This window comes from Pogona vitticeps, chromosome 1, assembly GCF_051106095.1.
Source record: "Pogona vitticeps strain Pit_001003342236 chromosome 1, PviZW2.1, whole genome shotgun sequence".
Taxonomy (NCBI): Eukaryota; Metazoa; Chordata; class Lepidosauria; order Squamata; family Agamidae; genus Pogona; species Pogona vitticeps.
In genome coordinates, this window is record NC_135783.1 from 353713884 (window position 1) to 353734978 (window position 21095).

At 49.5% G+C, this 21095-nt stretch overlaps 1 protein-coding gene across 2 annotated transcripts in view; it reads left to right on the forward strand.

The window, feature by feature from the left end:
• MAP4K5 (mitogen-activated protein kinase kinase kinase kinase 5) overlaps positions 1 to 21095 on the forward strand; it is a 116591-nt gene that overhangs the window by 70010 nt on the left and 25486 nt on the right. Inside the window, exons 11-18 of one of the 2 annotated variants that reach the window (XM_078384326.1) lie at positions 1678 to 1759; positions 2868 to 2984; positions 4555 to 4633; positions 6284 to 6342; positions 7729 to 7799; positions 15214 to 15255; positions 17505 to 17547; positions 18864 to 19059. In XM_078384326.1, the coding sequence (XP_078240452.1) occupies positions 1678 to 1759; positions 2868 to 2984; positions 4555 to 4633; positions 6284 to 6342; positions 7729 to 7799; positions 15214 to 15255; positions 17505 to 17547; positions 18864 to 19059 (689 nt within the window). The remainder of the gene's footprint in view (positions 1 to 1677; positions 1760 to 2867; positions 2985 to 4554; positions 4634 to 6283; positions 6343 to 7728; positions 7800 to 15213; positions 15256 to 17504; positions 17548 to 18863; positions 19060 to 21095) is intronic. The other variant, XM_078384328.1, reaches the window with a different exon arrangement.

Below are 21095 nucleotides of genomic sequence, written 5' to 3' on the forward strand. Positions count from 1 at the left end.
TTGCAGAATAGTTCCATTGACCTTCTTTCTCTTTCTGTTTTTCTTTTCCTTTATTTTCTTTTCCTTTATTTTCTTTTCCTTTCTTTCTTTCTTTCTTTCTTTCTTTTGGGAGGGGTGTCATTGTGACTGTGAAGGGGCAGGAACTGCAAAATTAGTTGTGGCGTGTGCGTACAGACACAGCTGCATCGCCCATGGCAGTTTGAATGGGTGCATAATCTAATAAGAGTTTCAAGCAATATATTGGACCATGACATCAGCCGTGGGAACTGTACATCCTTCAGTTTTATGGGCCATCAAGGCCTTCCCTGTGGATTTTAGGGCCCCCAGGATCCTCCACCAGAAAAAAAAACCCTCAAAAATGGACAGTCTCACTCTAAGCAGCCTATTTCTTTGTTTGTTTTATCCCCCCCCCTTTCTCCGTAAAAGGAGCCAAGGCGGCTTAAATCATTAAAAGACAATATTGACGCCAACAACAGTATACAAATACTAAAGAGAATCAAACCAATAGCATACCAAAAACATATGCAGCATTGAAAAGCAACAAAGTACAACCATCCATTAAAATTAAAAATAAACCCACTCAGGCCACTAGTCACTCAAGGAGAACTTGCCTGAAGAGAAAGGGGTTTTGCCTGCTTGTGGAAGGACAGTAAAGATGGAGCCAGGCTGGCTTCCAGTGGGAGGGAGTTCCAGAGTCTGGAAGCAACCACAGAGAAGCAGCTTTCTTCCTGTGTCCGCACCAAACACATCTGTGATCTTAACATCATTATCCATTTTAAGACTGTTCAGTTTTCTCTGTACGTTCCAGTGCTCAAAAATAACTTTTTTGGAATCACTCTGCATTTACTTTGAAGTTTAAAAAGAGGAGTGAGCCCGGGCCATGACCCTCCACCCTTTGTTAAAAGAAGGAAATGACAACACTCCATATTACAGTGGTGCCTCGTTTAACGAGCACACCTTTTAACGACGAATCCTCATAGCGATGTGGATTTTGCGATCGTTTTTACGATCGCATTGCGATGTTTTCTATGGCCAAAAATCGCATTGCGATGATCGGTAAGTGTTTCGCTTACCGATCTTCGCATTGCGATGTTCCTAGAACAGCTGATCGGCGGTTCCAAAATGGCCACCGGGTGCCCAAAATGGCCGCCGCAAGTGTTTTCGCGCCCTGCCCTCGCTTACCGAGGGCACGAAAATGGCGGCGCTATGGAGGAACTTCGCTGAACGGTGAGTTTGGGAGCCATAGGAACGCATTAAACAAAGTTTAATGCGTTCCTATGGCTTTTTCTGTCCCGTTTAGCGATGTTTCTGCATAGCGATGATTAATCCGGAATGGATTAACGTCGCTATGCGGGCCACCACTGTATTTATTTGCCTCGGACCTTTGTCTGTGCCTTTTAATTCCTCCGCACTTTGTAAATATGAACCATGTTATTGGCAGTACAGCAGCCTAGATAACCCTTCAGGTTTCTAGTTCTCTACCTGCTAACTTTTTAACATTTTAGCAGAGCGATGTCACACACACACACACCCGGTTCGCTTCATTGATTTGACCTAAATCTGAGGCCTGTTTTGTTAATCATCTTTAATAATGCAGACCCTGGATATTCTTCTTCCCCATTTGCACAGTCTGATCAGACATGACTGGAGACAAGATTTTTCCATTTCTCTTTAAAGGTCATCAACATTCCATAATTTTGTCAAAGTGGCACTTACCAAAAACCCCAAGAAAAGGCCGACGGCAGAAAGGCTCCTTACAGTAAGTACGGCCCCTCCCCTTTTTAAAATTAAGTCTCCTTCAAATCCTGTCGCTATAAACAGAGGGAATGTTCAGATTTTCACTGCATGCAGCGTTTTTCAGCGGTGTAAAAGCGTGGACCCACATTGAAGACATTTCAGACATGTACAGAACGTCTTGTTTGTACAACAGATGCCTTCGGATTAAGATTGTCCTAAAATGAGATTGCTTAACCTACTGCATGAATCATGCTTATACATTTCTAAGGGACACCATTGAGAAACGGCAGCAATGGAGAAGCCTAAACTGACCTCTGGTGTGGAATCTGCAGCAAAATGTTGCAGTGTGAATTTCTCCTCTTTGCTAGAAAATCACCCACTCATTCTTTCTGCTCTGTCCCTCTAAACCAGTGGTTCCCAACCTTGGGTCCCCCCAGGTGTTTTTGGACTACATCTCCCAGAAACCCTGGCCAGCCCAGCTAGTGGGGAAAGGCTTCTGGGAGTTGTAGTCCAAGAACACCTGCCTGCAACAAATACTTGGCATGCTACGAATGCCAGCTCAGCCCCCGTTGAACTGTTTTTGATATATTTTGAGGATGGGGGTGATCCTTTATCGTTTCTTTCCTATCCGTCGTTGAAAACTTTTGAGGATTTTCCCAATCTGTTACTCCTTCCTCGTTTGCATGGATGCTGTTGTTCTGGCTGCATAATTCATGAAATGCCTGAGGGTTAGAAATAAAGGGAGCAAGGATACTCTTAAAATATCCATCTCGTGGAAGCAAGCTCTCGTCTGAGGGAGGAAAATGTGCTCTTCCGGCCTCACAGGGACAGTAGGCACCTTCCTGAGGCCCAAATGGGTGCAAGTGAAATCCTTCGTCCAGCGTTAAAGGGCTTGGATGGTCTTCGGTTCCATAGAATTCTGGCTTCTGGAAGGTCTGAGATTTGTGATCCTCGTCTTGCAGAGGAGAAGGGACCGTGTGGATGGGGGAGAGCGGCACAATGTGTGGGATGGCGTCCGCTGGGCAGCCTTCTTAGCCAGAAGGGGAATCCGTTGTGCTGCCTCCCCGTTGCCTTCCGCCGGCGCTCCCACCCTGACCCCGTGGCTTTCTTTCTAACCCCACCCCGTCTAGCATAGCTTTGTCGGGCAGCCTGGCCTTTCTCGCTCTCTGGCCTTGGAACTCTTGGACAAAGTGAACAACCCGGACAACCACCCCCATTACGCCGAGGCCGACGATGATGACTTTGAGGTGAGTCCATCCGTCCCCCTCCCCCGCCCTCCCGGTTTGGGAGTTTTCCGTTCTCCCTGCGGTGGTGCAGGCTTATGTGCAAGTCGGTCCTTTTCATCCTGCAGGTGGAGGGTGGCGGGGGCTCCCATAAGGGAACACCTCCTTGTTGTGGGGGGGAAAAAAAAACTGTACATAGAAAACGGACGGGTCAGGAGGAAGACGAGACCGCCGCCTGTCTTCTGGTGGTTGGATTTTCTGCACAGAGGAAGTATTTTATTGGGAGACACAGTCGGTCGGGAACCTCCAGGGGTGTTGGCACGTTTTTGGGTCTGAGTCTCAAACCCGAGTCCTTATTAAAAACAAGTTCCCCCCCCCCCGGCAGAAAAAAAGGAGGGGTGAGTGGGTTTTGAATCACGAGTCAAGTCTGAGTCATTGGAACCAAAACAAAAAAAGGATTAAAGTCAAAGTCGAGTCACTGGTGTTTCTTAAGTCGAACTTGACAGCTAGTCGCACAACGCAAGTTCGCCCTCCTGGGACACTCCTCCTTCTGCCCAGTCTCAAAGCTGGCATCGTCTGGGGGCTCAGCATCACCCCCTGACAGAGATCCGGGGCCTTGACGCTTAGCGACAGAGCAGAGAAGCTGGGCTCCTGGATTCTTGCTTGGTGATAAACTGACGTGGTTTTGGATCTCAGAGGGGCCAAGAGATAGAAGGTACCTCTGGAGACGCTTGGGGAATTCATAGTCTTTTCATAGGCTAAAGATCCATTGGCTAGATGGGATAATGTAAGTTGTGTGTGTGGAGCACAGTATTCAGGGCTGTGGAAGAGGTACGTTTATGAAATGGGGAAACAAACTATAACCAAAGGATCGGTACAAAAATGGAGTAAAGAATAAGTGACCCAAGGTGCTTTTTTGGGTTGGGCACGAAGTCCACGTCATTTGTTGTAAGGGGAAGCGATAACCTGGCAGTTCTGCCCTGGCCTCCCCCTGCATTTTTTTCCATAGAGCTGTGCAGCATTTGGGATTTTTTTGGCTTACAGCTCCCAGAATGCCCCTGGCCTAGGAAATCCTGGGAATTTTCATCCAAAAAGCACAGATCTTTTCAGCTCATTTGCACCCTCCCAGTTGCAGATGATGAGAACGATCTTATCAGCTGTCAAAATAAATGGCCGCCCACTGGAAACGAGGGCAGGAGCCTCACAGCAAAACCCCAAACTCCGGGATTTCTGCCGGATGGAGCAGGCCGCTCAGACTGTCCCAACAAGGTGGGGGGGGGAGGCTAGTAAAGGATGAATCTGAACAAACACCTGTATTTGCACGTCTGGCTTTTGGTGAACGTTTCAACCAACGCTCTTTTGACGTGCTCAAGAGAGTTGCTTAAGAACTTCCAAACGACAGCAGGAATCACATCAGAATGAGAGATTGCCACAAATTACTTGGAAATATGTGCAGGCCAGAAAGGAGTCTGAAACTGGCGGGGACTCCAGAGTGGCGCGGGATGGGGGAGGGAAGCAGTCAGAAGGGAGAGACCTGATCTGGGTTTTGCAGCCTCTCCTTCCTTCCACTTACCTGCTTTTCTGACTTCCGCAGCCACACCCCGTTATTCGCCACACCATTCGCTCCACCAGCCGGAACGTTAGAGCCGAAAGGACGGCATCCGAAATCAATTGTGAGTTTCTCGGCTATGCCCAAGTCGGCTATACCTCCCTGCCTTGTGAAGCGACTCCTCTTTTGTGTCTCTGGGAGAACCTGCTGTTAAAATCTTTTTTATACATTTCTCCTCCTATATAGGGATCTTTTAGTACCTCGTTTTAAATGATGAGCTCGTATTTTACATCGCCTCGAGCAGACGCTCCTGTTCTAAGTTTCCACAGTGATCTTTCCCCCTCCCAACCTGTGGATAGTTTAAATACTGGTTATAGAGGACAGATTGTCTTCCGTGTGGAAGGGATGGTCCCTCTTGAATTGGCCTTCTCAGCCCCACGAGACGCTGTTCCCAGACCTCAATTCGGAGCACGTTCCCATCATCTCCCGAGACTGAAGGAGGCCTAATCTAAGTTACAGAGGTCTGCGCTCTCCTCAGTGGAACACAAGAGTTTTTATGCTGAGAATTTGCTCTCTGCTAATCATCTTGTCCTCCTGCGTGACATGCCCTTTATCTTGTATTTTGCAGATTTATAATCCACAATTTTATTATAGTTTTCAGCGACTTGTGGACCTTTTTATTTTAATTTTTTGGAGGTATGGGCAGTGACCTTGTTGAGCTTTTGCCAAGTGGAAAACCCTGTGAGCCTAGGCGCGCAGGATCTTGCCTTTCCATGACTCAGGGAGAGGGTCTCTGTGACGAAAGAGCCCTTCTTCGCCTGCCCTGTGGCTACATTTGTGAAGGCGGCCCAATCCTGCAGCGCTGAGCTGGCGGGACGTCCCGTGAGACTGAAGCTTGCTAGAAAAATGGCCCTCGTGTTTCTTGCCAGCCATACTAATTTTTTTCAAATGTCCTTTAGAATAGCAAGAAATGTTGAATACAATAATAGAATGCCTGTAAACATCTCTGTAAAAGGTCTTCTGCTGTTCTTGTTCCTGTCATGAAAGGGCCTGGTTTGTTTCATAGCATAATGGATGAGACACAACATATTCTGAAGGTTGCTATCCACTGACTTTGTGTGTTTTAAGATACTCTTAGAAACCGTGATTCTCAGGAACAAGTGTTTCAGAGGAGAACGTACTGAAGCCAAATTGAACATGCTAGTTTTACAGGCTTGTTAAGATGAAAAGCTGTTCAGTTTGTCCCAAAATACGTTTCCCCAAAAGTTCCTTCTCTCAGATGTTGATATTTCAGATCACTGTCAAGTTGCCAAATTCTGTGCAGCAATCCTTCGATGCAGAAGCCAAATTCCAACTAGTTAGGAGCTCCCAGCTGTATACATGCCAACATGTTCTACTAGAATATTGAAAATTAGAAATTATAAGGTTTTATACCTATGTGACGGCGTTCTGTATCTAGTTGTGCTGGCCACGTGACCACGGAAACTGTCTAAGGACAAACGCCGGCTCTACAGCTTGGAGACGGGGAGGACCACCGCGCCCTAGAGTCGGACACGACTGGACTCAATGTCAAGGGGAACCTTTACCTTTATACTTATGTGACTGGTCTAAGGGGACTGTAAATAAACAATTCTATTCCCCCAAAGGCTCATATTCCTAAACTTGAATGTTTGGCTCCAATGAAAGGGGTGAAGGTGGCAAGAGAGAATGTTCTTTAACCCGCTTTGGAAGAACATCAACCTTATTTAAAGTTGTAAATATGTGTGTTTTACAGTTGACAAGTTGCAGTTTGAACCACCATTAAGGAAAGAGACGGAAGCTCGGGATGAAATGGTAAGAGTTGGCCAGTTCCTCTTAACTCCTCAGACTGCAACGGGGTGGTAGTGGTGGTGGCTCCTTTCATTTAAGTTTGGGATCCGTAGCAAGCTTCCAGGAGGAAAGGCAGCAGGTGCCATGATGAGTAGGATTCATTACACAGCCTTGGCCAAAATACACTGACGGGAGAAACAGCTCAAGGCGAGACACGCCGTGGCATTTCCCTTTCTCCCATCGGCTGCCTGGCGGGTTTGGTGACCAGGCGCACAGTGGCCTCCCTGGACCAAGGAAGGAGAGATGGACAGCAGAGAGGGTGGACAATGGCCTAGGTAGGCTTGTGGGCCTCACTGCCTGCTTAAGGCTGCTCAGGAGGCCAGCAAGAGTCTAGGTCCTTGTTTCCTCGTTCGTTTTTAATGGGCGACTTGATTCTAATATCGGTCCCATCTTCACAACAAGCCTCGGGGGCAGGTTTCTGCTCCTCTTGGTTTTTAGAGGCAGGTTTGAACTAGTCACTCCATGGGTCCATGAATGTGGTTCGAACACAGTGCCTGAAATCCTAAGACAGGAAAGAGAAGCTTTCAAAATTACAGAGACCACAGAGGTTGCGATAAGAGGAACGCTGAGACATCTCTGTGGATTCCGAAATAAATTGTAGTTTACCAAAATACTCGGTCACATGGAGGGCCGGGGGGGGGGGAAGTTCCACCATTGAGCCACCGCTCACGTTGTAGGCCTCATTGCTAAAGGACATGGCCCCATCATGGGGTTGATGATGCCCTTCGTTTCCATACTATGCTTCTCAAAGACTTTCAGGTGGTTGAGGAGTTGCTGACCTTTCTGAAGCCTCACCTTGCTTATAGTTGAGTTGGTCTTGGTTTTGAAAAGGCAGGATACACATTTCAGGAGCCGTATAGAAATGGCCAAGGTCGGAAGGCTAGTGATCCGAGACTTCCTCGTTCCCATTTGAATCTTTTAGTACCTTTTAGTCTGATAACCTGTGCACTTTGGGGGGAAGGCCAAGCGGACGGCTGGTCTAGTCAACAAGGAGCCCTTTAAGCCTGGCCTGGCCTCTGTTTTCCAAACTGGAATGGGACGGATTCACAATCTAATAATCCATAAATTACTCTGTTTCCCCCAGAAGGGAGGATTGGGCCTGGATTCAGATGGCAGAACATCCTCTAGATCAGCCGTTTCCAACCTTGGGGTTCCCAGAGGTTCTTGGACTACAACTCCCAGAAATCCTGGCCAGCGCAGCTAGTGGGGAAGGCTTCTGGGAGTGTTCAGTCCCAGAACACCTGGGGACCCCAAGTTGGGAACTACGGTTCTAGCTTTGTCCATCGTGTGGGGGCAAGGGTGCCACCCTTTCTAAAGCAGACGGTTCAGCTGATGTTTTGCCCTGTGCAGGTGGTGGTTGCAGGCGGTGCGCACTTTGCTTCCCACTGGAGCCCTTTTGTCGACGGTGGAAGTTGCGCTAAGTAAGTATTTCTCGTGGCCCTCTAGCGAACCATCCGCGTGCGTCTTTCAAGGCAGCCCCTTCTGTTTGGGAGGAAAGGAAAAGGCGGCACAGTATTGGGGGGTGTTGAACATGGGGAGCTTTCGGCCTTGCTGGCTTGAACGGGCTCTGGCGGGCTGATCTGTGCCATCCCGAGGCAGTGTGGGTGGCGCTTTGGGGTCGTCCTGGGATGCGAACCACCAGGGACAAAGCCGCCAGTGGGGCCAAATGTTTCTTTCATCCTCTCTGCCGTTGACTTCATCTGTTTGGCAACAACACTCTCAGGGGTCAAGATAAATACAGTACGGGCAGTCTTGGCTACCAGCTAAATGCCAAGCAGCAGGGCAGTCTTAAGACTCCTTTGCCAGACGACCTGGTTCCTTCAGAGCTTCACTGAGCTCTAAGCTCTACGCGACCATTTTCAAAGAAGTAGCCGTGTTAGGGCCTGTCCGCGCTGGCTCTTTTGGGGCAGGCTGGTGGGGGGCTCAATAGGGCCGCTTGGGGTCAGGTGGAGATGCGGTGTGCCAGTGGGTGCAGTCTTTGCCTGCCCACGGCAGACCGGAGCTCAAGTGACCCTATTGGGTCCCAGCTCCTTTTGGTTGGAATTTATGATATTGTGATGTGACATAAGAAGTGAGCCACTTCAGGATACTGGGAAATTGAACACTTCCTCTGTTCCTCAGTGGAGGGGCAGGGGAAGTGATTTTTTAAAAAAAGAGTCTGGTAGACTATCACTGAAGTGCAGCTTCACTTTAGATAGATAGATAGATAGATAGATAGATAGATAGATAGATAGATAGATAGATAGATAGATAGATAGATAGATAGATAGATAGATAGATAGATAGATAGATAGATAGATAGATAGATAGATAGATAGATAGATAGATAGATAGATAGATAGATAGATAGATAGATAGATAGATAGATAGATAGATAGATAGATAGATAGATAGATAATTTTCTTTGGTTTGTTTCAAATGCCAATGGAAACACTGCCTGCACCCGAATCCTCAGATTTTGACCAGTCCTTTTAAGATAAACCAAAGAATTTTTAAAAAATGATGCAGCCCATCAGTGATGGACTGTATCATAGATTCAAACCAAAAGAGTCTGAACAGCCAGAAGGCTCCCTTTCCGGCCCATTTCCAGCAATCGCATATGCTGGAAACAGACTAAAGTGGAGCTGTCGTGCCTGCACCAAAAATACATAGAGAAGCCCATGACGGGGACTGAAAAAAGAGAGGCCGGTCGGTGCAGCCCGGGGACAGTTTGGTTCACTCCAGCGATTACATCATGTGATTGCTGAAACAGCGGGTGAATCCAACTGTCCCCACCGATAACCTGAACGGGAGGGGGCGGTAAAAGCCCTTCTGCTCAAGCCCTTCATCTATGGAAGCCTATCCGGGGGGGGGGGGGGGAGTCAATTGTTGTGGCCCCTGAAAGGCTTAACTGTGATATTTCAGTGTGAGCGTTCGTGCGCATGAACACAATTTCAAAAGCAACGGTTTTTGGTTTCTTATTTATTCGTTTATTGTTCTTCTTCTTCCCTTCGTCTCTTGTGTGCTCTGAGAATGACGTAAAATAGCCACAGATGTAGGGAAAGCTGTACTTTTTTTGGACTACAGCTGTCCGAATAGCCCCAGCAGAAGGCCTGTGGCCGTCCGTGGTCACTGGGTATTCTGGGAACTGTAGTCCAGAAAGGTGACTATTCCCATCTCTGTTTCTTTCCAAAGTAATGGCTTCTGCCCCCCCCCCCCCACAAAGTTGCTTAATATATAGTGTTCATGCTTTCACAGGAGATGGAGCTGCTTCTAATAAATACAAACAAGTACATTAAAAAGATAGTGGCTATTTTTTTTTCATAAGAAGAAAAGTAAACCAAAATCCGCAGGTGATCCCTTTGTAAGGAAAAACTGAAATTCTGTAGAAGCGTGCAAGTTTTGGGAGTTCTTCAGAACTTTTCATCATGATAGGAGAAAACCAGAGGGTGCAGGAGGGATGTTGTTTATTTATTTATTTAACTTGTATGCTGCCCACACTATCCAAAGGTTTCTGGGCAGCTTTATGAATGCAATAAAAAAGATAAAACAATTAAAAATACCATTAAAAATACAATGCTCTAAAAATTGCCATCAGGACCCACAGTTGGGTATTATTTCAATTAAAAACCTTCTGGAATGGGAAGGTTTTGAGCTGGCGCCAAAACCTCATTAGCGTTGGTGCCAGACACATCTGACTTGGGGAGGGGGGGTTGTGTTCCATAGTCTGGGGGCAGCTGCCGAGAAGGCTCTTTTCCTACCAGCCGTCCCTTTTACCTCCTGGAGGGATGGCTCTTTCAAAAGGGCCCCTCCCAGGTTGATGATTTCAGACCAGAGGGAGTGGATGTCCAGTGTGCACGTAGGACATTAGAATGACATGTGCAAATATCCCATATCAGGGTTGAGGAGAAACGGTGGGTGTCCATTCCTGAGAACAGACAGCACGCTGGCGTGGGGAGATCTGTAGCGTGCATGCCTTAGGCAAGGCACTTAACGCTCTGGACTCCTGATCGGTCAGAGAGCAGGAGAGAAAGACAACACAGTTCTTACGCAAACAGAGATAGTGACTGAATGTTGTGCTAGCTGGAGTTCAGCTTGTAAAAACTACCCAGTGACTGGGTCTCAGGCCCTATTCCATGGGGCTGCCAGTGGGAGAACTGGGGATTCAGACAGAGGAGTCTGGTCAGAGCTGTGCAAGATGAACTTTTTTTGGGGGGTGTGGATTATGTCTGTTTTAAATGCGATTAATGCCATGGCTCTCAAGTGTCTTTTCCAGGCAAACTTTTGCCCACCGTATATGCTTTTCGGTGCATCTGTACAATGGATGCATGCAGGCAGAAGTAACGTTAAATTCCTCAGAATCCTATGCCCTTAAAAATCTCTGTAAGAAATCCGTGGAGTTCTGGTCTAGTGCTTCACTGCAGCACTTGGAAAAGGTGCGCGCGCGCATGTTTTAATAATTGCTAAGTAGGATTCCCAAGAATCCACAGGTTACAGCTAAGAAAACTGAGACCCAGGACGTGAACAGAAAATTTTTAACTGTGCAGGGGAGGAGGCCACCAGAGGGGAATCAGCTGGCCTTAAAAGGCCTCTGCTCTGGCTTCCTTTCCCATTGTCATACTCCTCTAACAGTTAGGAAGTTTTTCCTGATATTCAGCCTAGATCCGGCTGCCTGTAACTTCAGCTCATTGTTGCATGTCCTACAACTCTGGGGATGATGAAGAACAGATCCTGCGCCTCCTCTGGGCGATAGCCTTTCAGATCTTCGAAAAGTGCCCTCCTATTTCCCTCCAGTCTTCTTTTTTCGAGGCTCAACCTGCCAGCCTTTCCTTCCAGCCTTTCCCTCCTAGGGCTTAGCTTCCATTCTCCTGACCGTCCTTGTTGCCCCTCCTCTGAACTTCCTCCTGTTTGTTTGAACGGAGGCACTTTGGTGCACTTTGAAAGCTGCTCCTTGGAAGTATCACGGGAAGAGGAAGCCAGGAGCTTTTAGAGCACAGGATCCTCGGAGTGGATGCGCCTAGGGTTTCCTCGTTTTCCCAACTTGAAAATATTCCCAGTGCTTTTCTCCATCCTGCCTCCTGGTAAGGCCCAAGCTTCATCTTTCCTCTTCTTTTTTCCTTGGCCATCTTTTCCGCCATGCATTGCTCGGTGGCCCCAGCTGGCAAAGACAGGAGCCGACGTCCCGGCTGGCATGTTCCACGATGCCAGAGAGGACACAGCAGCCAGCTGATAAAAGGCAGGTGCGGGCAGGAAACGTGGTCTTTCCGGGATGGTTCCTGGCCTTCATTTGTGGCTTTGGGAGCCGTCGCCCTCGCTCTGAGGGGGGGGAGGCTGCCGTGGCATCCAGGGGCGAAACCGTGGCGCCACGGGCCCGTTTGGAGCAGGCGGCAACCACCTGTTCTGCTGCCCCGGCAAGAGAGAAGGGGCCACTGCTCTCCGAGTCTCACAAGAGCCCGAGACGGCATCGGCCACTCCCTCGGAGATGGCCCTTCGGCTCCGCCGGCAGCGGCATAAACAGGAAATGCTTGGGGGTTTGGAAAGCCTGGGATCCTGGATAATGTCACCCTCGTGCCGTGGAGAGACCAGCATGGCTTGAACTGCGTGGCTTTGGGGCTGCTTTCTGCGCATTTAGACGGGGCCAGAAATAACACAGCACTGATTTATGGCCGACGACGTCAGGAGTCGGCAGTGGGCGACGAGGCAGCTCCATCCGCCCGCCTTATGCCAAGGGAGCTTTGCTTTCCATCTGGGCTTCTTCGTTGGCCGAGCAGGCTTGCCAAACACTCCCTACCCCACCCCTCTTCCCCACACTTTCGGCTACGCAGGCTTTTCTGCCGTCTTGCAGTCCGTCCTCACCCCATTGTTTCAACCTCGAACGGCGATCCCTTACTGCAGGGCCTGGAATCTTCCCGCCAACGCGGCCGGCGGTCACGTGGAAGCCCAGGGATTTTTACGAGCTGCCGTCCAAAAAAGGAACTTTTCCAAGCTCCGGAAAGCGACCCCAGACCTAGGGCGCAGCTTCCGTTTAATGAGCTGCTGCTGTTTTATTTGATACTGTTTTGGCCTAGGTATCAAAATACTGTACTTTTTTTTTTCCAGCCCAAGGATTTGACAAGAAGGGCCAAAGAATTAAAAATAGAAGCAAATCAAACTGGAAGCAAGGCAGTTCCACCGTTAAAACCTCAGGAGAGTGTTGTGAAGCTGTTGGAGGGCCGGCCCAGAGCCAGCTTGATCATATCAGTCCTTATTGCCCACCTCAATGTATGCTGCGGTTGGGGAGCCAGCCCTCCTGGAGCGGGAATCCAAGCCATTGCTGTCCGTTTGGCCGGAGTTGTTTTTGCAGGAAGGGAGGTTGTAAAAAGCAGAGGCTCGGAAGAATTCCACACCATTTGGCCTCCTCCGTATTTGAGGGAGGGGTCTTTTCCTGACTTTTTATGGTGGGGGGGATGATCTCCATGGGACCCTAAGGGCAGCCCTCCTGATGGGGTGGGACGTGACCCAGAGGCTAACCCGTTCAAGTTTCTATGAGTATTTTAAATGGAAAAATGGATTTACATGGGGGTGTGGGGTGGAATAATGATTTTTAATTATTGAAGCCCTCGTTTACCATCTGGAGGATGCAAGGGGAATTTCTGAGCAGAAAAGAAAATGATTTGGGTTTTTTAAAAATATATAGATCTGGGGCCCAGAAGGGTTCTGGGGGTTGCTCTGGGACCCGATGTAGCCCGCCCGTAGTTTAAGATTCGGTGGATCCAAAGCGGCACCTTGAAACGGGTCCAGAAGCAAAGGGACTTTTGCTGAGAGCTACTGTATACTGTTTGGAAGGGACTTGGTGGTGCTGCGGGCTAAACTGCAGAAGCCTGTGCTGCAGGGTCAGAAGACCAGCAGTCGTAAGATCGAATTCATGCGACAGAGTGAGCGCCCATCGCTTGTCCCAGCTCCCGCCAACTTAGCGGTTCAAAAGCATGCAAATGCAAGTAGATAAATAGGTACCACCTCGGTGGGAAGGTAACGGCATTCCGTGTCTAAGTCGCACAGGCCATGTGACCACGGAAGATTGTCTTTGGACAAAAATACTGGCTCTATGGCTTGGAAACGGGGATGAGCACCGCCCCCTAGAGTCGAACACGACTGGACAAAAAAAATTGTCAAGGGGAACTTTTACTTTTATACTGTTTGGACCATAAAGAAGGCCCACCGCTGAAGAATTGCTGCTTTTGAATGTGGTGCTGGAGGGAGACCCTTGAGAGTCCCCAGGACTGCAAGGAGAACAAACCTATCCGTTCTGAAGGAAATCAAGCCTGAGTGCTCACTGGAAAGACAGATCCTGAAGCTGAGGCTCCAATCCTTTGGCCATCTCATGAGAAGAGAGGACTCCCTGGAAAAGACCCTGATGTTGGGAAAGAGGACAAGGGGACGACAGAGGATGAGATGGATGGACAGTGTCACCAAAGCAACCGACATGAATTTGACCCAACTCCGTGAGGCCGTGGAAGACAGGAGGTCCTGGCGTGCCCTGGTCCATGGGGGTCATGAAGAGTCGGACACGACTTAACGACTAAACAACAACAGTGCTGTTTGCAAAGTGCAGGCCAGGATAACAATGTGGTGGGTGCATTTTGGACCCGCTACAGTTTCTAAATGCTCTTCAAAAGCGCCCGGTTCTCATCCCCACCGCAGGTCACGAATTTCTGGGTAGCTGGAGGGAGGTCTGCCTTCTCCAGAAACGGCCACCGTGATTTCATCAGCCAAAGCTTGACCCCAGCAGCCTGCGACATCCACGTACATAAGCATCTCGTAGATGTTAAAATTCGATAGAAAACCAAATAGAGTCCCAAGGATGCTCATAAGCCAAGTGCAGATATTTTTGAACCACAACTCCCATCAGCCCACCAGCCTGGCCAGAGGCTTGCTGGGAGTTGAAGTCCACCAGCTGCTGGAGAGCAGCCCTGAGCAGACCTAAGGTTCAGTTGGTGTCGTCCCTCAGCGCCACCTGCTGGAAATCTTCAACCACACAGGATGGTGGATTTAAAATTTTTTTATAGATTATCCTCCCAGGTGGTTTATAAATATCAAGAATGTGGTGTAAGATCGGGTGTTGGGGGGGGGAGAGAAAATCAGCATGACACTTTTAGAGGAGCAACAGCTTGTGTATCAATAAAACAGATCAATAAAAATGAGAGGAAAATAATGCGTGGGGGAGTGCTCACGCAAGCGCTGGCACGTGCGCAAAAAGCAGCTGTAGGGAGGGGAGTGTGTGCGGGGGGGAGTGGGAGGTCTGTCTTCGCGGCCCGGTCCAGCTCAGGTCATGGACCGGCAAAGGGCCGCAGACTGGGGGGGGACAACCCTCTGCACTAGGCGGTAACCCTCGTCACCCTTTGAGACCTTTCCAGAAACGGCAGCGTTGAGATTCAGCAGCCACTGTTAATGTGGTCCCGGAGAGAATACATTGCAATCTAGGAACCTGCCCGTTTCCACAGCGGCCTCCAGCGAAGCAGATGTATAGAGATGTTCATCCTAAAATTGCCTTAATCCTGGTTGTGAGAATAGTGGTTGGTCTGCTTTACGATGCCTTTGTAAGAGTAGCTTTGGTCCTGTGTACGTGACCTCCTTCTGTATCAGTGTGTGGAACGAGAGGAGGGGAATTGGTTGCAGGGGAGGCTCAGGGAGCGCGGCCTGGAGCCTTAGGAAGTCGGATCTGTAGAGCATCTTTCATGCGGGGGGGGCGGTTTGCTCTACTTAACAGAACGCTTGAGTCCTGGGATGCTGCAACCTGGGAAGAGTGCAACACTCACTCTGGATTTTTTTTTAAAGTATGTTTTATTCATTTTTTAATTTTATCAACTTTTTATTTAGGGGACTGGCCAAATTTGGCGATGGCCACGAAGATGCTGAGGAGTGAGTGATGACTTTTTCCCATTTGATTTCCTTCCATACCATTCCATTCCATTCCATTCCATTTCCTTCCTCCCTCCCTCCCTCCCTCCCTCCCTCCCTTCCTTCCTTCCTTCCTTCCTCCCTCCCTCCCTCCCTCCCTCCCTCCCTCCCTTCCTTCCTTCCTTCCTTCCTCCCTCCCTCCCTTCCTTCCTTCCTTCCTCCCTCCCTTCCTCCCTCCCTCCCTCCCTCCCTTCCTTCCTTCCTTCCTTCCTTCCTCCCTCCCTCCCTCCCTCCCTCCCTCCCTCCCTTCCTTCCTTCCTTCCTTCCTCCCTCCCTCCCTTCCTTCCTTCCTTCCTTCCTTCCTTCCTCCCTCCCTCCCTTCCTTCCTTTCTTCCTTCCTCCCTCCCTCCCTCCCTCCCTCCCTCCCTTCCTTCCTTCCTTCCTTCCTTCCTTCCTTCCTTCCTTCCTTCCTCCCTCCCTCCCTCCCTTCCTTCCATTCCTTCCTTCCCTTCCTTCCTTCCTTCCTTCCTTCCTTCCTTCCCATTCCTTTTCCTTCCTTCCTTCCTTCCTTCCTTCCTTCCTTCCTTCCTTCCTTCCCTTCTTCGCTGTCTCATAACAACATTGCCTTTCCTTTCAACTTGGCTTTGTGATCCTCGGGGAAGCTTGGGCTCCTTCCTTATTGAGAACTTCACCCCAGAGAGTCCGCACCTGGCACTGTGCAGGGATTCTTGCTTGGCCGTCCTGTTGGGCGCTCCCACGTTCTGCGGATCCCTCGCAGCTCCATATGGGGAGGTTCTCTGGGGGCTGCTCTCGCTTCCCAGCTGCTCTGCGAGGTCTCACGGGAGGCAGGTTGCCCGCTCAAAGTGTGCGATAGAAGTGTGCGGCGCCACCTGCAAAGCTGCTTAACAGATTGTCTTGGAGCTTTTTGCTGCTTCAGGTGGATTTGGCTTTTAAACGCCTTTCCGCAGAACAGATGTATAAAGCAGCATAAAGTTAGAGTCACCATCCACCCCATGCTTAATCCTGCTTCACTTCTCTGTGACCGGGCAAGATTCTGCATTTAGTGGTTAGAAGGGATCTGGGCCACGTTTGACCACCATCCACTCCTCTCAGTCCAGACACGCCCACCCAAAGGGGATCCAGAATTGGACCAGCAGATCACCCAGTGGGGCCTGGCACACGCCGGGTCCCATGAGCTGCCACGGGTGGTAGGAGATGAGCCTTCATGGGACGTGGTCGGGGGGAGCCACCTCCCAAGAGGTGCGGTTCCAAGGGATTTCTGGTGTCGGCCGAGGGTCAGAGAATATGATCTCTGAGGTTCTCTCCACCCATAATTTGGATTGTGTCAAGCCCTCTAGCTGTCTACTAGAGATATTTGGCCAGGGAGGCGAGAGTAGCCCCTGTGTAATCCCACTGCAGTGCAGTATCTGCAAATACGTATCTGCATTGGCCTTTTCTCTGTTGAGGAAAAGCAGAACGATGGAAACCCCAGAAACCCAGGACCTCTGTCTTGCCCGCTGTGAATGCATTGGGTTCTGCTCAACGTCTTTCTAGCATCCGGGCCCTCTGCCTGCAGAGGCTGTGCCCCCCTCCCCAAGCAGCCTCTGGCTTCCAAGCACCTTGGCCCCCACCTGCTTTCAAAGACATTTTCACCAGTACAGGCGCCACACACCTTATAGGGATTTTCCCCCCCTTGCACATTCAGAGTTGGTACCATGCAGAGCCCTGCCAAGCACTAGGGTAGAGGAAAGTAACTTCTTTAAGAAGCTGGAGAAGTTACCATTTTGGACTGCAGCTCTCGGACCCTAGCCCCATACCCACGATCATGGTGGTTTAAGGATCCTGGGGGCTGTAGTGCAGAAAAAGGATTTCTCCCCCCCCCCCCAGGCTTTGGCAGGAAACTGGTTTGAGAAATCAGCAAAGTTGGCTTTTTGGGGCAGGGGGCAGGGCGGAGGCATTTCTGTGACCAGTGGCGGGGAAAGCCTGTCTGGGATGTGACCTAAAGGGAAAGGGGGAAACTTCCAGATCTGGCCTTCAGCTCTGTGTGTTTCTCATTTGCTTACTACGTTCCGTGTTCTTTGGTTTCTTGGCTCATTTAAAGAACAAGAGAGTTTAATGGTAAGAAATAGCCGTGTCAGCCAACTAACCACCTTTTCTGGATATGTTTGGGAAATAATAACTTCATTATGTGTGTGCGTCACAAGGTTGGAATAAAAACTTTTTGTTGGTTTCTCCACCCTCTGCACTCCCCCCCCCCCGCACACCTTCAGATCAACACTGAAACGGGCTGGACCCCCTCCTCTACCACCAAAGGTGAGTGAACCCAGGAGTGTAAAGGTGAATCTCTGAGTGTCTGTCAGTGTGTGTGTCTGTCTGCCTGTGCTTAATTCTCATCCCTTGAAGGGGAGAACTACTTGTGATTCTCACCTGTGTGGAAATGGCAGGTCTTTGAAAGTCAGCAGTGGATTTAAAAGGCTTTGTGTGTCAGCTCAAAAGCTAATCCTTTTTATTTGGCATAAGCTTGACGTCAGTCCATTATGATATGGGCTGCTGTCCGTGCAGGCCACGTAATAGTGGGTTCAAGCAGCAGGAAGCCGGATTTAGGTTGAAGATCAGGGAAAACTTCCTTACTGTTAGAGCAGTACAACAACGGAACGCGTGACCTCAGAGGGAGGTGGCGAGCGCTCCAGCACCGGAGGCCTTCAAGAGAAGTCTGGACCACCGTCTGTCAGATCTACTTTGATTGGGATTCCTGCCTTGAGCCGGGGGTTAGAACAGATGGCCTTAAGAGGCCCCTTCCAACTCCGTCATTCTAGGATTCTACTGATTCTGTTCTTAATCTTCTGCGAAAGCTTGTGCCAAATAAAGCCAATGGTTCTTCATTTGCCACAGATCCCTACAGGTATCTCCTTGGAATATATTTAGGAAAAGAATCACACCGTCCTGTTTCCATCTGTCGTCCTTTTCCATGTATCCCCTGTACAGTTGTCTTGGAGCTTTTTGCAGAACAGCTCTATAAAGCACCATCCACTCTTCTCAGTCCAGACACGCCCATCCAAAGGGGATCCAGAATTGGACCAGTAGATCACCCGGTGGGGCCTGGCACACGCTGGGTCCCATGAGCTGCCACGGGTGGCAGGAAATGAGCCTTCATGGGACGTGGCCACACCGCCCTGTTTCCATCTGTCGTCCCTTTCCGTGTATCCCCCGTACAGTTGCGGGGGCTGCTCCTGTTCCCCTTGTTCCTTTCCAGTCACTTCCCCTTGTCTAGCTCCCCACTAACATGTTGGAGCTGCAAAAACAGGCTGGCTGCTAGATTTTGCTAGTCAGGTGGAGGGCAGCACTCCCTAGTGGTTGCAGTCCCACTTCGTTTCCTGTGGACTGAGAACTCTAGGCGGGAGTGGTAAAGAACTGTGTGCATGCCTTGGTGTGTGTGTGTGTGCGTGTATGTATGTGTGCATGCGTGCAGAGAGGGGGGTGCAGAGAACTGTGGAAGATGACGGCTGTATCAGAGCAAGGACGGGGGGGCAGTTCAGGGCAGTCCTGGTGCAGACTTTGCTTTGGGGCTTGCAGTTTAGAAACAAAAAAAGGTGACGTCGAAACATCTTTTCTCTCCCTTTCGGCCTCAGCCCCGACTCAGTATTTATCAAGAGGAGAGCCTTGTGGACGACGAGAGGTCCCAGACGATCAAATACTGCCCGGATCCTCATGGCCACAGGCGGCAAAGCATCCCGGTGTGTGGACCTCAGACGGAGCCCTCCCCGATCGGCATGACCAGCAGCATCAGCAGCCCGGGCTTGCTCACCGTGAGATACAGCGACTTGGGTAAAGACAGCTCTGCTGGTGCCGCGGATCCGCTCGGCTTGTGTTTAACAGCCGAGAAAGGGCCTTAGGTTTTGTCCTTTGCTCGGCGCTCACAGCTGCCCCGGAAGGTGGGCAGTAGTGCCCGGGATATATCGGAGGGAACCCCTGAAGGCCATTGGCAAAAGATTTGCAGAAGCAAACACCCGTGGCTGCTTCCATGCCTGTCTAGCCACGTTGGGTGGGTGATGTGCAGCCCCTAAGGGTCTTTGGGGTCCTGGACCCTGGTGGGGGGGTGGAGAGGAGGGAAGGCTGGCCCCAGAAGGAGAACCGCAGCGTCCAGAAGCCTTCAAGAGTTCTGTATTTCCTTTAAACAAACAAAAAAACTAGGTATGGGTCTCTTCCCCCAGCACCTTATTTTGCCCCACCCCCAAATGGAAAAAAACTGCCCCAGGGAGGTTTTAGGAGGGCAGAAATGGACCTGGTTTGGAAGCCGGGGGGGGGGGGGAGGTGGCTTCTCATGGTGCCCATCCCAGAAGGAGCTTGGCCTTTGTTCAACAGCCTTCTTCCGTATATCCGTATTGTTTTTGTCTGTTGGGCGGCCTGTCCCGGATGTCTGCTCGTGGAAAAGGTGATCCGTCCTGAGCAGTGGACTGCTTGCGGATCATTTGCCCTTCAATGCAACTGTCGTTTCATATGGAACGAGTGGCTCAGATTTTTCTAAGCCCTGCACAGATCCTGAAAGGCACGTGTGACAACCCCAGACCTACTGGGATATGCCACAGTTTCACTAAGCTGCCACCAACCATTCCCTGTAAGGAGTCACACAGACCAGGAATGGATTTTTAACAAATAAAGGAATAAGGTTTATTTAAATAACACACAGGGAAAATAAAATGATCAAGTGAATAAGATACAGTAACGTGGCTTAGTCTCAATCATACATACACCAGTTTGGTTCACACAGAACACCTTTAAATAAAGCACAGACCCTGAACCTATCAGTTCTGGCTACCCATACAGACACCTGAACCTATCAGGTTGGTACTGACTGACACACAGTAGTACCCTGTCTGACACACAGACTCCCACTCAAGCTTCTTCTCTCAGCTCTTCTCCAGCTTCTCCCAGCTTCACATATATATACAGTACAGCCCCTCCTCCTGATGTCCCGCCTTCCACTCCCCATAGGATGGAACTTTCCCTCCAACCCATGACAGACAGGTAACATCAGTGCTGTATGTAACACCTCCCCTCTTTATAAGTTGTTTTGTAGGGGGAAAGCTAAAGTGCTTTTCTCCAAAAAACAACCTGGATCCAAAACATACAAAAACAGTTATACAATAACATACAGTACCATACTTACTTATACTTACACTCTAAGTGAAACATATCTATTAGGCATTTAAACATTTACCATTTACAATACATCAAGTTACCTTTATTCATACAAACCAAGCATGTTTAATAAACAAATACATTTAACCTTTGGTCACCAAAATATATACATAGTCCATGTTCCTTCGCCGTCTTCATTCTTCGGGTCTTCTTGACAAGGCGTCAGCAACACAGTTCACTGACCCTCTGACCACCTTCACTTCAAAGTCATAGTCTTGCAGGTTTAAAGCCCACCTCATAAGTTTACTATTGTGGGTTTTCATTGTCTTTAACCATTGCAGTGGTGAATGGTCAGTGCACAGAATAAAATGTCTTCCCCAGATGTAAGGCTTGGCCTTCTGGATCGCGTAGACTATGGCCAGGCACTCCTTTTCCACGGTTGCCAAATGTCTCTCACCTTTCTGGAGTTTCCTACTCAGGTAGGACACTGGATGCTGGTCACCATTTTCATCCTCCTGGCAAAGAACTGCTCCTACCTTGGCCTCTAGGGGTTTGATCACTCCTCCCCCTACTATGTGACCCAAGTATTTTATTTCTGGGCTACCCAGCTGCAGTTTGTTCTCTCTGCAGGGCCTAAGCCAAAGCACTTCCTCCCCTGGGTCAAAGTGCCTCTCCCTGGCTTTGTGGTCATACCATGTTTTCTGTCTGACCTTCTGAGCTTG